The sequence below is a fragment of the Nelusetta ayraudi genome, unplaced genomic scaffold (genome assembly GCF_046127955.1).
Source record: "Nelusetta ayraudi isolate G7.1 ecotype Tasmania unplaced genomic scaffold, CSIRO-AGI_Nayr_v1 ptg000031l, whole genome shotgun sequence".
NCBI lineage: Eukaryota > Metazoa > Chordata > Actinopteri > Tetraodontiformes > Monacanthidae > Nelusetta > Nelusetta ayraudi.
This window is the reverse complement of record NW_027466081.1, coordinates 2518014-2535903: the sequence shown is the minus strand read 5'-3', so window position 1 is coordinate 2535903 and position 17890 is coordinate 2518014. Positions and strand designations below refer to the sequence as shown.

The following is a 17890-nucleotide window of genomic DNA, read 5'->3' as shown; positions in this document are numbered from 1 at the left end:
GGGTGGCCAGGGGCTGTGGGGTGGGGGGGGCGGGGGGGGGGGTCTTCATGTTGTTTTGTTTTGTTTGTTTTTTCCAAGTCATAATATCATACGAGTCCTTTGTTTACAATAATGCAGTGAAAAGTGTGCTCTGTTGTTAAAGTGGAGGAGGTGATTTTCTGAGGTCGGGTTTTTACGAGTCATGCGTTCAGGTACAACAGGGTACACCGTCGAGTCTTACAGCGGAGCAAAAACGTGGCCCCTTTCCAATTTTGTGCGCGACGGGAGCAGTTCAAAAAAAGAACATTTCGAAAAGTGTCTGACTTGGAAGATTTGGCATATTCAAAAACACGTAAGATGGAGGGAGACAATTGAAATGGGGCAGTGACTCTGGTCAAGGAGCCACGAGAGAGAAGAAAGGAAAAGCAAGGATTTGATTTGCTGCTTTCGATGACCTCATTCCTTGAAGTGTTGGACTGACGTCCTGCCCCGGACAACTGCGACCCGCGTTTTTTTCCTACACTCGCAATTGAAACGGATTCGTCGTTAAATTGATCGTTTAAAAAGTCCATTCAAAGAGTACAGGCAGAGTGAGGCTGTTGTACGCCTCCGCATAGTGAATGTACAGACACTGGAGCAGATTTTACTGTCTGGCTGAGCGTCAAATGCAGTAATTTATGTGGGTTGTTTTTTTTTTTTGTTGGTTTTTTAAGTCATAATTTCATTCGAAGGGTCATTTTGGTCATCGGCTTCGTATCTGAACGCGCTGCAACACGCACACACGCACACACACACACACACACACACACACCTAACAGAAGCAAGACCCCAGTAAGACGACAGGTGTCTGTCTGTGTTGGTACAGCGGCTCACGGTTCGATTTTTTTTTTTTTTCCGTCACGCTATAAGAATGTAATCTCTGTGTTCCGTGGCGTCCTCGTTGAACGGTTTTGACCATGAGATTATTTCAGTATAGAATATGGAGTTTTGTGGCTAGAGGTATCCTGCACTTTATTTCCGGCACCCACTAAATGCAGATCTGTAGTCAGGGATGCTCGCGGTCGAGAGGAGCCGCGCTCGACCCTGTTCTCCTTCTCGTCACGCTGTTTCTCTTGGAAGCTACTGAAGCAAAATGGACCAGCTTGCATTTCATTATGATGATGATTTATTATATTGTTGTTATTCTTTTCTTTTTTTTTTTTTTTTTTTTAATAATTCCTTATTTTTGAGGTACGTTTCAGGTTAATAAATGTCCTCACAAGCACAAACACTTCTGTACAATTTTAAGTGTTATCATTTTTATCTTTCTCCACTTGAATAATTATATATAAATATATATATATGAATATTTTTGTTGTCAATAATGTGGATAATTTTGGATCTCTGAATGATTCTTTTTTTTGTTTGTTTGTCTGTTTGTTTTGGTCTCTAAACTGACTTGATTAGAGGAGGTCCATTTTTAATTTACTGTATTTATTCACATGCAGCAGCCACTACACTGTAGCGCAAAAGAAGAAGTTGATTGAACAAAGCTGTTTTAGCTGTACAGCGATCTTAACGGTACCATGTTTTACCCAATGTCAGATCTTTATTTGTCAATGTGGCCTCCAGTGGGGCAGCCTTGCAGGATCAATTCCCCCCCAGAAAACCTCCATAAAAGAGCATATTTAGCCCGCTGTTTACACCCTCCTGTTGAAATGCAGGGTTTTGGCTTCCTACTAAAACTGATGCTTTGTTGGACCTTACATATATTTGGAGGGGAGGGGGGCAGAGGGAGAAAAAAAAAAGGTGGCGCCAACACCTGGCTGGGTGTATTATCAGTGCCCTTTGTGACATCACAAAGGTCTGACTTTTCGAAACTGTGCGTTGAAGCGCGAACCCTGTGAAACATGATGATTTTTTTTTTTCTCCTTGTGAAATTTTCTTCAAGGCAGCCTGATAACTTTAATATAAATGTTTAAACAACAGCTTTTCCAGCTGAGCGTTCTTGATTGTTTTGAAGGTTATTCTGTGAGATGTTTTTTTCTTATTTAAAGAGAGAGAGAGAGAAAAAAAAAAGTAAATGTGACAGCCAGGCCACAGTTCTCCTGAAGAAACCAGCAGTGATACAATTCTGTTAACCTTTTTGGGTCGAAGGGTCAAAGCAAAGTGAGAAGAAGTCCTCGGTGGAAGATTGATGACAAATACACATTCTTACTACACAAACATAATATTCTTCTTACCTGAGATCGGAATATATCCCCCCCCCCTCCCCTCCACCCTCCCCTAGAGCTTTTTTTCTTTTCTTTTCTTCTTTTTTTTTTTAATGGCATGACACTATTGTTATTTCAGGGCAGTGGTTTATTTTTGAATCGTTCAGGTCCGCGGTGGGAATCTTGGAGCAGTCGCAGAATGGCAAACGGAGAAAAAATAAACTAAAAAATAAATAAATAAGAAACCAAAAGTTCACGAAACGAGATCTCTCAACTGGAAGGACACAGTTCTGAATGTCTCTTGTACATAGACTGGAGAGGAAAAAAAAAAAGAAAAACACGATGCAGAGTAGAAACTATTTCATGGAGATGCTGAAAAGAGATTCCATTCCGTTTCATTGTTCGAGTCATGTCATTACTATGGGTATTAATATTATTGTTCTATGGGGGGCGGGGGGGTTTATGTTGAAATGTGATACACATGTGGTTAACATGTCATACAAAGTGACTCGTTTCTTTCCCTTTCTTTTTGACTCTACGGCGGACATGTTTGCTATATTTAAAAAACAAAAAGAAAAAAAAAGGTTGGCGTGACTTAACTACAGTAACAATGTGAAAAAAATGTATATAAAAGGCAAACCGGCTTTGACAAATACAGGTATGTACATAGTTTTATGTCAAGTCACTTGTTCCAAGCACTATTTTTTAAAAACTTATCAGATTCTTTTTTTTTTTTTTGATTACATTTTTTTCTGTTGTTTTTTTTGTTTGTTTGTTGGGTTTTTATTAATTGCATAATAGTCTCATCACAGAACACTGGACTCTATGACAGCCTGAAAACGGTGCCATAACGACTGAGACTTGTTGAAAAAAATAATAATAATTTTAGGCCATGATGTCAGAGAGTTGAAATTCTGTCTTGTGTTTAGCCACTGTAACTTTAACCGTCGCTAACAGGACAAGGTCGCAGGTGGGTCCTCGGACCGGTTTGATTTTCCTTCCTTTTGAAAATGAAGCTTTGTTTTGCTTTTTTTTTTTTTTTTTTTTTTTTTTTTTGTCTTTGATCACGGTGAGAAAACACAAAAACGTCTTGCAAGCATATTACTCTGACCACTCGGCGGACGTCTCTTTCTCTCTCTCTCTCTCTCTCTCTCTCTCTGTCTCTTTCTCTGAGCCCTCCAGTTTTGTATTCACTTGAAGAAAGAGCAGAGGCTCCGTCAGTGACTCCTTACTGTGGACCCCTGACATGTAAAGGTGCTATGTGGAGCATTTTAATGTCAATAAATCATTACCACGATAACTCTGACAAGTCTGTCGTGCGTCCTCGCGAGAGACAATGGGCTTCAAGGGTTCGTGGCACCAAAGTCCGATGTGCAAAGTCGTCGTCGTGATCCTGTGTTTATTGAACGTCGGTCACTGGCGGTTTTACAGCTTATTTGTCGGTTGAAAGTACCTGCAGGGCCTGCATTTTTATTTTGTAATCAAAATCTAAAGTGGTTAAAGGTTGAGTGTGTAATATTTGCAGAGTTTGCCCGACAACCTTTACTCACAACCCCTTTCCTGAGTTTGCCAGTGTACTACGGTGGCCACCTTCTTCTTTGTTGGTTAATTTGAGGACATGAGCGTTCACCTTAAATACAAAACGCATTGTTAGATGGGTTGTATTGTCCGCACCAGGCTTCCTTAGAAATATGGATGGTGCAAGAATGCCAGCTCAATGAGAGCAAGACCATTGCTCTCTGTCTATTCGCATATATAAGAACTGTTCTCTTGGTAGGAAAACCAAATTACTTTCATTGTATACTTTACTTTTATTGAGTACACACTTTGATTAATATCAAAGTATTTACGGGCAGTATAATAAGCTATTAACAATATAAAAATCATAAATCAGGCCGAATTCTACACATTGACCCCTAACTCCAAGGTTAAAGCGGCACTGGAAGTTTGGGAAATGGTGACCTCTGGTGGTAATATCTGGTGTACTTCAGCAACGGACCAATCAGATGTACTACTATGAACTGGAGGCAGCTGACATGGAGGGATTAGTTTTAACAAAAAAAAACTCTTGTCAAATCACCAATTGTGAATCTTGTCAATCAGCCCCTCTTATTTCCTATCATCTAACAGATGAATGCTTGACGAGCATTTTTTTTTTTTTTTCTGCCGTGTCCGGTAAAGACACAAACAAATTGTAATACGCACTGACAGCGTTATTATACAGCTAAACCAGGCATGGGCAAACTACGGCCCGGGGCCCATATGCGGCCCGTTAAGCTTTTTAATCCGGCCCGCCGAACTTTAAGAAATGATATTAATAGTAAGTAAGTCACGAAAAAGCTATATTACATCTATGTTTTCAGTGTTTTAAGAGTCATTTCAGTAAAGAGCTAAATACTGTGGGGCTTTCAAAGATACATATTTTATTGTAACTTTGCTTTTGTTCATTTTCAATAGACATTAAAGCTACATGATGTGTTTTTGCCTATCCCTCATACATTTTTATGGGCCCCTCTGTCAAATTTTAGAACCCATTGTGGCCCACCAGTCAAAAAGTTCGCCCACCCCCGAGCTAAACAGGACACACTGAATTGTGTGCGATCCAAATTCTTGAAAAGCTTTGGGGTTTTTGTTCACAGAGGTGACGCATCCTCACTTCCTCACAGTGGCACAATAATGAGGGCTGACATCCTCCCCATTGCTACACATTCAGGAGTGGTGAAAGTGGCAGTTTGGTTTCACAACCCGTTTGTCGCAAATGGATGACAGCATTTCAGATTGAAAGTGGCATTCTGTTAAATTCTGAATTTTACCTTTATCATTTTCAGACAATCTGCGAGAGAAACGTGGGGAAACGTCATCTTGCTGCATGTTTTATCAATTAGAAACCATTTAATAAATTTACAAACTCCCATTAAACCATGCGACTCAGGTTAACCCCCCCCAAAAAAGTGTCCGACTCTTGGATATTTATTGGTGAAAGTTACAGATCTGACATTGATATTGACGTTGACCTTGATCAACATGGAAATTGATGGTGAACAAAACTTTCAAAAAGGCTCGCCGGCATGTTCATCAGTGTAAAAATCACGAGAGAGGAAGAGGATGGAATGTTTGGTAACAATGTCCAGTTTGAACTCAGGGTCAAGGTGTATTTTTAGCAGCAGTGGGTAAACAGACAGGACAGAGGATTTCCTTGTGGTATTCATCAGTATTGGTTTGTTTTTCCTGAAAATAACAATTTAGGCTAGCCCATTAGCAAGTTACGCTATCATTAGTACTGAGCAGTGTCCATTTGCGGTGCTCTGCGGTTTATAAAGTCGTTTGCAGGAAGGTATGACTTTCCATACTTTTGGTTCTTTCCATTGCGAAGGAAATTACCGTGAAAGGGCCAAAATCTCCGATAACAAACTCTTAAAAGGAAACCCGCGTTTTGCATTTGCACCAGATTATGCAATGGGAAACTTTTGCGTCATAGTTCTGTTTTGGTTGTTTTTTTTTTTCCGGACAAAGCGAGTACCTGTGACAAAATACAAGGAGACAAATGTCAGAAAGAGGCAGAGCAAACACAACTCGGAGTCTCCTGAGGGAGAAGCAGACCGGCTCCAAGGTGCGGCGGCGGGGCTCTGAATCTGTTGTTTTTACTTCTTTTTTTTTGAGACACATCACATCCAATTTGTGCTTAAGAAAACAAGGGGAAAGGGAAGAAAAGGGCCTGAGGGATGTGGTTCTTATGCACCGAGATCAGCGTGGAGGCTTGGGACATATTTAGACTATAACTGCAGCCAATTAGAGTCGGTCTGAGGTAGGAGGGCCGGGAGGGCTGCTGACTGGAACGAGTGATTCAACCCTCGCATGACCTCTGCCTCCTTCTCAGTCTGTTTTTCCTGGATGTCAAGAGGAAGACGACAAGCTGATTGAGGGAAAACGTGCACGTAACATCTTGCCAAGATGCAACGAGTGTTCTCAGTCAGCTGCGGCGTGCTGTTTTCAAACCGGGTAACATTTACTGTTGTAAATGCTGTGTATTCCGTTTGCAATTTGGGAGATTACATGTGCAAAGGTGGCCAACATTATTCCAGCGACCCGATTAAGTACCAACATGATTCAGCTAAAATACTTACTTAAATACTTGATACCGTTCTATGAATGCGGCACAAAGATGCGACCCATGAATGTCTCCATCGAAACCTGTTCGTGATGCAGCGTTACGGGCCAAGGAAGTCAAAGAAGAAAGTCGCTGGTGTTTGTCAGGGTGGACGTTGCGCAAGCTGCTGTGTAACAATCAGAGCTGGGAGGCATTTTAGCACTGAAAGAGGAACAAACTGAAGAATTTTCCACTTCCTGTCCTGGGGGGCACGCACCTCCGAGCGAGATTAAGCAAACTACCTTTGATTTGATTTGATTTGGTTTATCATCGCTAACAAACCTGGAACACACACAAATATTTTCCCAGTCTTTGTTGTAGGAACATTTCCTCAGCTCTTCCCCTATTTTTTCTTTGATTTGCGTCGTTTATTGGTGGGCGGTGCCTTACCTGCAGGAAATCCGCGGCCCCGCCCTCGCAATCACGACGTCTTAGCCCAAACATTAGCTTGTGGGGTCGAATTTGACGCTATGTGGATGATAATATTCGGTCATTTGTTTTGTTCCCAATTGAGTTTTCGTTTGGAGGGCGTTAAATTCTCACAGCTTCGGTTCTGAGTTGTTTCTCCCTGTGTTTACTGAGTCAAACTTGGCTCACAGCCAATAGGAGGAAGCTTCAAAACCGTTGCTATCTGCCTCGTGTTACAGTTCTTCCTGGAACACCTGTCACTCTGCAAACTACGTCTAAGCAATTGTTTACCAGGTGAGTTCCAGCAGATTTGGGGCTCTTGCTCTTTGTGCTTCATGTTTCAATTAGTTTTTATTTTATTTTTATTTATTTATCTATTCGTTTGTTTGTTTGTTTGTTTTGTTTTGAAAAAAAACGTTTGACTGCTGGGTTAAACGTGGCATGGGGCTCCCTCTCCTGGTGGCTCAATGTACTACATTAATTCTTAGTGGGGTTTTTTTTTTTTTTTTTTTAACTTTATTTTATGTCCTTGACTTGTTTCTGAAGGTGAACACCCAGGAGTCAGCGATTTAGTTGTTCACCCGAGAGAAAAGAAAACCGTTATCAGGCGCTGAAAGAAGAAGTAAAAACACTTCTTGGATACAGATCCCTGAATCAGAGATGGACATTGGCTGACTGATTACATAACATGTATGTGGCACAAGCAACAGATGGATTCTTTGTGGCCGAGCGTATATCCCAGAATGCGCTACACACAGCTGAGCTTTGGGAAGTTGACGGCATATTGTCTGTGGCGGGCGGCGGCTAATGACGTAGCTGGACGTGTTTCATTTAATAGCACTTGAGCCCAGCTTTGTCCATGAAGGGCAGCCTGTGCAGATGGATTCAAGGAAATCAAGGTGAATTGTGACACAACAAACCTATTCTTATTTGTTGTATTCACTAAAGCATAAAGAGGTGTATAAAAAACAACAACAACAACAACAACAGAGTGGAGTAGTTTCAAGAATTAATGGAAAGAAATTAATTGATTGATGGGTTTCAATAAACAAAATACATGTGAAACATAAGTCCATAGTTACTGACCAAAAATTTGCCTGTTTAGAATCTCTGCTCAACAGGAAAAAAGAAAAAAAAATACGTCTGCATGGCTTTCTGGAATTTTGGCACCAATGAAATTACAGACAATTAAAAAAAAAAAAAAAAAAAAAAAAGTCAGGCAAACCACGTGACCAAACTGGACCAAAATTTGCACTTGAAATTTTCTCATTTTATCTAGAGTTATTCGCAAGAGCCCATGGGCCCCGAGGAGTCCCCTCCGTTGCCTCGAGAAGCTGCAGAGCTCGTCGTTGCTTTGTAGCAACAAGCAGCCAGGGAGCACCGTCACAGGAAGCGCGCGGATGAGGGTGGTGGAGGGATGGAGGGGGAGGAGCATGTTGGGGAGGTGGGATCAACGAGAGGAGGGGACGGTGGAGTGTTTATCGGGCAAAAATAATGAGGTGGGATTCAGAGGAGCGGCGGAGCGGCGGGCATCGGGAGCACTCAATCGATGACATGGGGACGAAAATCATTTACTTCACGGTGAACGGGAGACCGGAGCAGGCGGAGTTCCCGGTGGACTGCCCGGCACAGAGCCTCAAAGGTAGGAGGACTGTCCTGATTTTCAAGTCTACATCATTATATATTGATACTGCACACATTTATATCTGTACTGTCACCCTGTGTGGCCTCAAGCAAAGTCCCAGAACTTACTTTCTAGAGCAGGCATGGGGGAAATACGGTGCGGGAAGAAATAATATTAAAAGTAAGTAATGAAAAGCTGTATTTCATCCAATTGTTTTTTTTTTTTTAGTGTCATTTCAATAAAGAGCTAAATACCAACTTTTGTTCATTTTCAATGGACATTAAACTATTAAACTATTATACTTTTTCCTCCTGTGAGGTGGGTCACCAAAACACTCCATCCACCTGCTCCTGCTCCTGCTCCTGCTCCTGCTCCGGCCCCTCTGTCAAATTTTAGAACCCATTGTGGCCCCCCACCAGTGAAAAGGTTTGCCCAACCCTGGTCTAGAGCGCAACCCTGAGTTGCGTTCACTGAGCAAAGGGCTCTCTTACAGTTGGGTGGCCAGTTGAGCATTGCCAAAAACAAGTGGTGGAGAGGCTGCCCCAGCTGCCACTGACAGCTCATCACATCCGGCCCTAATGTGTTCCGAGATGAGAGGAAGGCTGGGCGTGTGTGGAGCCCTTGGTCTCGTTGATTTGTCTTTTTCTAATTTAAGATAGGTTGCGGAATGTGCCTGACAAGTGTAGTCGTCTCAAACGAGTTTATTCATAATTGGATTTGGTTTGTGATAAAGAAAAAAAAAAAAAAAACCCTGAAAGGAAGCAACGTTTTCAATGTTTCCACATTGTACGGAAATCACCAATCTCCATCCTGTCATTGAACTCCCCAGAAATGAGAAAAGTCCGCCATGGTTTGCTTCAAAAGATTTTCCGAAATGAGTGCCGAATGAATGCTGGAAACCAGCCCTCTGTGATGTCACAATGGGCACTGACACCTTTGTTAGGTCGGCAAAAACACACGCAATCAGGTGTTAGCTCCGCCCCTCGAACCGTCTTGTTTTTTTGTCCCCTTCCGAACACGTCTAACAATGCATCGGTTGTTAGCACGAGGCTAACAGCTAGTGTTTTTGTCAAGAGGCTGTAAACAGAGGGCTAAATATGCTTCTTTCTCGTAGTTGTTTTTTGGGACAATTATTTTATGGTAGGCTGCTCTGCCAGAGTCCAGGATGAGAATGAGTATATATACCTTTATGTCAAAACTTCATATTTTACTGTCCGGTGTCCACCCAGGAGGCGTAAAAAGTTTGTGCTGGTTCTTCACAAGGTTTTGGGTTCGACTCTCGGCTGAGGTTCCTTTCTTCTGTGTAGGGAATGAGCAGCATGCACTTGCATGTTCGAAATATGTGCATGGATGGACGGAGGTTGACCAGGTTGAATTTCTGAACTAATTCCCCAAACTTGAACTGGATGCGCCGTCCTCTCCTCCACCCAGATCTGTTTCGCTCAGCGGCAGAGGCGGGACCCCACGACATCCTGAAGCTTTACAACCCCAAGGGCAACATCATCAACATCTCCCCGGCTCTGGAGCCCAACGCCCCCAACTCCTGCTACAAGCTGGAGGTGGTGGCTGCCGACTGCAACAGCGAGCCTTTAGGTATCCTCGGCTTAAAGGTCAAGCGTGGAATACTTGGAGATTTTGAGAGGAAGCGTCAGCGACATCCAGCGGTTACATTTTAGATTGCAGCGCTCTTTCGCTCACCCTCCCTCTCCCGAGTTCGCCGGTGAACTACGGTGGCCTGCACAAACAACAAACCTGGATACCTCGTCCACCTTCTTCTTTGTTGGTTTATTTGAGGACGTGAGCGTTCTCCCTTATTACAAAACGCACTGTCAGTCGGGCTGGATTGTCCACACCAGGCTTCCTTAGAAATACAGGGAGCACAGGAAGACTAGCAGTTGCCTAGGCGTCAGCTAATTGGGATCCATTAAATAAACAACAAACAATGGTTGAGATGGCAGCTAACGGGGAGCCAGATCCTTCCTCGATGTGCATTCTTACAGTATATATAAATATAAACCATTCTATGGGTAGGAAAACCAAATTACTTTCATTGTTCTGTGAGTATACACTTTAATTACACTTTAATACACTTTATTAATTACATTATTAATTACACATTAAAGACCTGCTCAGATCTGAGCAGGCCTTCGCTGAGGGTCAGTCCCGAATAATATGCATTTATGGGCAGTATATTAAGTGTATACCAACATAAAAATCATAAATCACACCAGATTCTACACACTGGACCTTCAATCAGTGGGATTGCAGCACGTCTTGAGATAACGATGACAATCTGGGGGTGTTCCTCTTGTCTCAGGGGCGGGGCTTCCTGGCGCGCTGGGATTTGACCTGTCCGCCATGGAGAAAAGGTGAGAGAGTTGGGAAGGAACAAAAATGAGGTGCATTTGGAGTGTTTTTACTTCAGAATATCAATCAGAGATCGGAGATTTGGGCAGATTTGTCACTGTACTATTAGATTAACTGCATATTTCTAATGCTGCCACTTCCTCAGGCTGCAGAGCCTGGAGAAGAAAATCCTGATCGAGGCCGGAGAGACCCCTGCAATCGTGTACGAGATGAAGAAGCAGGTGGATTCTTTCCGGGAGAAATTAGAGGTTGGGAGGAAACCCTCGTTAGTTGGTCGGTTTGTCTGACAGGTCTTCTAAGATGGAAAAATCCCTTTTATCTGTGTTTTCCATCTCAGTGAAGAAAGTCCATCCTTAACTTTCTTTTTAATTCACAACGAAACTCCGTTCAGCCTTCTGTTATTGTGAGTTTCTCCCCCGCCTGCCTTCAGAGCGTGGAGCATCTCAGCTGGCTGGGACTCTTCAAAGACCTGTCGGAGGGAGCGCACAAGCCCTCCCCGTTCTACCACAAGAGGGCGCTGCACAAAACCAGGGAGGAGTGCGAGCACGTGCGGGAAACGTTCCTGGAGATGAGGCACGCGAGGAAACGAAGTTACACATTTTCTTTTCATTTGAAATGATCTTTTCCCGGCTGCCCCCTGATGTTTGGTGTCGCCCCCGCAGCTCCCTGCAGGTGTCCGAGGAGGTGAGGCAGTACTTGAAGACACCCACCTTCGACAACTGGTGAGTCTGGAAGCGGCCGGTGAGTCGAAATTATTTCTTATCATCACCAGAGACGAGAAATAACAAAGATGAGAAGAAGTAACAAAGTACAAAGTATTTTGTTACTGTACTAAAGTAGATTTTTCAGGTATCTGTACGTTTTCAGTACAGAGAAAAATAAGCATTGGTTTTTGTTTATTAGTCATTTCATTCATTACTTCAAAACCTGTACTTTATTACTTTTACTTGAGTAAAGGAGATAAATCAGTATTTTCCATACTTCTACTTAAGAACACAATGTGAACCTCTGGTCATCGCCCTGAAGGGAGATGGGTCTTCAAAGACAGCAGGATCCCAGGCAGGAGGTGGACGGTCAGCTAATGGCCGTCTGATGCTTCCTCAAACGGATGAAACTCATTTCAATGTGAATAGGTCCGCTAATCAAAAGAGCTGCTTCTTCATAAAGGGGCTTGATCAAAACACACAGCATTTGAAGTGTGTCTGTGTGTGTGTGTGTGTGTGTGTGTGTGTGTGTGTGTGGTTACCTTTTCAATTTGTCTCCATGTGTGCAAAAAGCTTTTAAACCCACAACAGCAGCAGCCTGATGGATATGCGTTTCTGCGCAGGGTGTATAGGAAAACCAGGGCTTGACATAATTATGGCTAATGACTGTTTTAATTTCAAGCCCCGGTAAATTGTACTTTACGGTGCTATTTAATGTGTGGGTGTACATGTTTTTTTATGCAAGGCTTTGCAAGTATGCAAATGTGTTTTCACACACTGACAAACTAATTAGGTAACCAATTAGCTGCATACAAACAGGAGAGGGGGAAAAAATAAGTTTTTGGACCAATTATTCTCGTTTCTTGTAGTACTGAATGCACTTGCAGTTTGTGGGTAAATGTTGCTGAATGCACTTGGGAGACTTAAAGGTCAAGTGTGTAATATTTGGTTTGATTTATGATTTTTATATTGGTAAAAACTTAATATATTGCCCATAAATATATTAAATAAAAGTGTATAATTGCAGTACAATAAAAGGGATTTGCTTTTCCTACACTTAGAAGGGTTCATATATATAAATATATATATATATATGTTTGTGTGTGTGTGTGTGTGTGTGTGTGTGTGTGTGTGTGTGTGTGTGTATGTGAGTGTGTGTATATTTGCCATATATGTATGCAAATGCATATATTGGGTGCGTAGGCCACTGTAGCTCACTGGCAAGCTCTGGAGGGGCAGACTGAGTGAAAGCTGCAATCTAAAATGTAACCACTTGATGTTTGCTGTTTCTTCGCCAAAATCTCCAAACATAACACGGTCAGCCCAAAACCTTCATTCCACCACTGTACTCACTGTATACACCCTTGTGTCTATGTTTGCGTAGGCAGTGGGAGGATGCGGAGATCATGGTGCTCCTGCAGGTCATGTACACGGACTTGGATTTCACGGCGAGCTTCAACATCGAGGCCGAGGTGCTGCAGCACTTCCTGTTCGAGGTCTACCGGCACTACAACAACATCCCCTTCCACAACTTCAAGCACTGCTTCTGCGTTACCCAGATGGTGAGCGTTGCGCCCTTGCGAGTGCGTTCGAAAGGTTGACGTCTCATCAGGGCAAACTGTGAAGGGCCCCCGAAATTGGCAAATGTGCTCTTCGCTGAGAGCCCTTCAGCCGTCAGAATCAAGCACCGGCCCAAATCAGCGGACCACTCAGCACCGGGAATGGAAAACGTGCACATGTATAAACAAGGGGAAAATCAGCATGGATTAAAAAAAAAAAAATAGAGTGACAAAGAGGGTGGTACTAACACCTGGATGGATTTGTTGTATGACTTGTCAGTGCCCCTTGTGACATCACATAAGGGCAGTTGGGTGAGCGGGCACTCTTTCAAAGGTGGAGCTTCACAGACAAGCAATTATATGATTTGCTTTATATGTATATAGATTATATGTATTATTAATGTTAGTATTGTGACATAGAATTATGGTTACTTTGTGACGCATGTTCTCCACAGTTTAGATTGGTTTAATGTCATGTCTTGCGTATTTTAATATTAAATGCTGTTCTTCCACTGTTTGGATTAAAAGAACTAAAAACAAAATAAATTATTATTAAATTCTAACTCTGAGGAAAAAGCAAGAAACAGCAGCAGACCAAAGCAGCACAGAAAGTTTTTTTTTTTTTTTTAATCATATACAGTATATTGTGTTGATTATTATTCATTTCTCACCTTTTGTTTTGCCTTCAAATTGCAAATTAGCCACATTTAAACAGAATTTTCTCGCACGGCCTCGGAATCTGCTGCTCTAATGTGCAGATCAGAGTTTTCGGTGAGATGTGTCGCTTTGAGTGAAGCCCCGAACCAAAGAGACGCATCCTGAGGAGTGTGATTCCACTGCGCAGATGTACGGTTTGATCTGGCTGACGGACCTGAGGAACAAGATGGAGAGCGTCGATCTGCTCATCATGTTGACCTCGGCCGTCTGCCACGACCTCGACCACGCCGGATACAACAATGCCTATCAGGTCCCTAAACCTCCTCCTTAATCACGTCCCGCCTACTTTGCCACGACTGTTTGTCCCGAATGCCAATGAGGACGGTGTTGTGTTGTGCACAATTGTGTTCACCACGAGAGAGCGCAGCTGAGCACAGCATGTACCAAGACTTCATACTGGCATTCCCTTTTCTCTCACACGGGGGGAGAAAAATGTTGCATGATCATCAAAGTATATGTTTGATTATTATATGATTTTGTTTTGTTTTTGTCCAGTGGCCACCCGTGGTACTGCAAGAAGAAAAAATCACATTGGGCCCGAAAAGTATTTTTTCCATAAATGTAAAAAGGTTGATAGGACGACTCTGACCTGAAACACAGTTAATGATAAATATTTCTATTGTGTGTTTTTAAGTTATGGACTATTGATCATTCTAAAAAAACAAAAAAAACAAAACCTAAAGGCCAGAAAATCCCCAGAAAAGAGTTTTTTCCGAGCATTACGTCACGGTTTCCAAAGTGCTGTGGCTCGACTCGTTCTGATTGGCTTTGTAAACACAAGTATAGAAAGTGCTCAAAATCAACAGCCAATGAGGGTGCGCGATATGATACTCTACCTATGATAAAATAACACCACAAAAGAGGAATGTAACAATTTTTTATTTCCCTATATATGAGAATGGTAAACAATTGCGTGTTACCCCTTTAAGTAACTTCTCAGCTACTGTAAAGTTATTTGCGAAGCTCATTGAAATTCCCACAGCTATTATTAAAGCATCTCTCCACCCACCCATCTTATATTGGACATACTTTGAACATTTTGAAAAACCCTGACCATTTTCAATATCCGTTTTTCAAGATCAATGCCCGGACTGAGCTGGCTCTCCGCTACAACGACATCTCTCCGCTGGAGAACCACCACTGCGCCGTGGCCTTTGAGATACTGGAGAAGGTAGAGAGCGGGCACAGCTCAAAAACCTTCGCAATTTTGAACTAGACGACCAAATGGAGAATACACTGAGGATTTTCCGCTTTCCAGACAGAGAGCAACATCTTCAGAAATCTTGCTGTGGACCAGTACAAACGGATCAGGGAGGGAATCATCAAGTGAGACCATCCTTCTGCCCGAGTTGTCTGTTTCGCCTCGTCGTCGCAAGGTCAGAGTTAACGCTCCGGTCTGCTCGTCCCGCAGGTGCATCTTGGCCACGGACATGACGAGGCACAATGAGATCCTCAACAAATTCAAATCCATCCTGCCGGCCTTCGACTTCAACAACAAGGAGCACCGAGACGTGGTGAGGGACGTGCAGAGGAGCTGTGTTTGAACGGGAAAGCAGCTTGGTAGAGGAGGTCCTAAAACACGCCCGGTTGTTTTGCCTTTTCGCAGCTGATGATGATTCTCATCAAAGTCAGCGACATATCCAACGAGGCTCGGCCCATGGAGGTGGCTGAGCCCTGGTTGGACTGCCTGCTGCAGGAGTTCTACAACCAGGTAAGTAGGTTGCTCGTTGAATTTTGCTTCATTAAAAGACAAATGCATCAATTCACAATAATAATGCACACCCACATTTACTCAATCATGTAATAAAACTGTTAGGAGTTATTATATTCATTATATACTCATATTTATCTTCAGGCGTTTGCCTCTTGTCAACCATATTTTTGCCTTTCATGCTTTGCATGCATTTGTTGTTGTCTACTAAATTAGGAGTTTGCCCATTATTTCCATTCGAACTCATGAAATGTTTGCTTTGCCACCTCTCTACGCTGATCGGCTAGTGATGCCTTGCGCCTCACTGCATCAAAAATGCACTGCACTGACATAAGTAAAAAATATATAAAAAATAAAAATATATAAAAAAATCTTTTTAATCATTTCAAAGCAGATGATTTATTTTGCATGTAAACAGTGCATTATTTGGACGCAGGACCTCATTTCCATGTTAGCCAGTGTGCTATTCATCAGTGGAGACCGTTTCAAATAATCATCCAGTCCTCATAGTTTAGCAGAGTTCGCTAGCGCGAGTCAAAGGTTCCAGCTAGCCTGCCAATAAAAAAAAAAGTCATAACACTATCTTTCCCACTCAACAGTGTACCCAAGGCAAATAAATTCATGCCAGACTATTGATGTAAGTCTGTGTTGACAGAATAACGTTAGAAAGAAATTTACACTTGCATCACATTTTACATTTGCAGGTAAATGAAAGAGCTAGCAGTCTAGTCAGCAGTCTGCCGCTGCTTTAGCCTACACCCAACTACAGGAAGCAGAATAATGTTGCTGCTGAGACACTATTCCCCTCAAAAAACATCATTAATCCCACCCACACTTCTTCAGAGTGATGTGGAGAAGTTGGAGGGTCTCCCCGTCACTCCGTTCATGGACAGAGACAAAGTGACCAAGCCTTCGTCACAGACCGGCTTCATCCGATTCGTCCTGCTGCCTCTGTTCATCGAGCTGGCAAACCTCTTCCCCTGCTTGGAGGTAAACCGCCCGACGAACGTCAGGAGAAACATAATAAGAGGCGGCGGAACTTTTCTTTCGTCTTCTCACCCCCGGTGGTGTCTGAAGCAATTCTTCGTACGTTTCGCAGCAACACATCATCCACCCGGTCCGGAAGGCGCTGGATTACTACACGGAGATGGAGAAGGCTCTGGAGAGGGAGAGTCAGAACTGGGCTCAGAGTGAGAACGCAGCCAAGGCTAAAGAAACTGCAGCAGATGGCCATGCCGATGATGCAGCCAGTGCCTCGAAACCAGACCAGTGACTTCAAGAATTACAAACATAAGACTGAATCACGGTAAAGTTATATAGCATTTCTACCAGGCTTTCAAACAACCCTGCAAAACATAAGCACAGTCCTGTTTGTCACTTTTTTTTTTGTAGCTTTGGTGTTTGGTGAAAAACACATTGACTGGGTGTAAAGCCTTTAATCAGTCGATGGGATACCACAATACTTTTTGTTGTTGTTGTTGTTGTTGTATGTGTTACATAATGTGTTGCAAAGATTGCCCTTATTTGGAATTACACGGCAAATTTAGTCAATCTGATGTGAGCATGTGGGATTATGTCTGAAATTACAGAACTGTAGAAGATCTCTTGTATGCAGAAAATGGACGTGGGAGGGAATGCGGTGGGGACGACAAAATAAATAAATAAATAAATAAAAATTCCACACTAAAAATGATCCAGTCGAATGCGCCGATCTGATGCCCTGGAAGCTACTGTACGTGTAGTTGCTGACAACTTCTCTTCACATGGAGGGATCAAATGCAGATTAATAATTTTGCTGTAATTTATGTATGTGACTAATAAAGTTTTTTTGTATATTCTATTCGGTTTGATATTGTTTCTTTTAGCAAATCTATTTAAATTTGTAACTATTTTTATTTTACACTTTTAAGGACGGATACTCTCTCATATTACTGCTGGCATAATATTGCAATTTTGACCTACCTTTCCTTTACTTAGTTTCAACGACGGAATTCACTGGATTTTAATAACACGCTTATAGATGCAACATTGGAAGTGTAGGGTAGGCTGTTGACCTCTAGGTGTCACAATACAACCAAGTGATTGCATAGAATTCACTTGTACACATTTGACTCATTTTAGGAGAATAAAAATGAAGAGTCTTTCAACAGAGATGGCCCAACGTCATTTACGCCTGTCGACCGAATGAACTTTATATGACCATTTCTATTATCTGCACGTCACAAGATGGACTACAATGTCGAAACACCAAGAGCAAAAAAAATTACTCAACCTCTTCGCGTAAAAAAAGAAGAAGAAGAAGAAAAAAAAGAAAAGGTGATGACCTACTACGGAAATGAAAATACTCGTAAATATGACTGAATCGTGACCTTCCACACGGATTGGAAGAAAAGTGAATTCTGAGAATGCTAGATTAAAGTCGGAAATGCGCGAGAATGTCATGTAAACAACAAGAGTACTGCTGGGCAGTTGAATGCTTTAT

At 42.4% G+C, this 17890-nt stretch overlaps 1 protein-coding gene across 1 annotated transcript; it reads left to right on the top strand.

Moving 5' to 3' along the window:
• Positions 1-6680: 6680 nt before the first annotated feature.
• Positions 6681-17393, top strand: LOC142891372 (high affinity cGMP-specific 3',5'-cyclic phosphodiesterase 9A). Its single transcript, XM_076030848.1, has 14 exons — positions 6681-7020; positions 8006-8368; positions 9782-9995; positions 10863-10965; positions 11148-11290; positions 11380-11439; positions 12806-12983; positions 13825-13947; positions 14776-14868; positions 14956-15023; positions 15109-15211; positions 15304-15408; positions 16252-16398; positions 16508-17393. The coding sequence occupies exons 2-14, from the start codon at positions 8221-8223 to the stop codon at positions 16679-16681; spliced, it is 1659 nt and encodes a 552-aa protein (XP_075886963.1). The 5' UTR covers positions 6681-7020; positions 8006-8220; the 3' UTR covers positions 16682-17393.
• Positions 17394-17890: the final 497 nt, after the last annotated feature.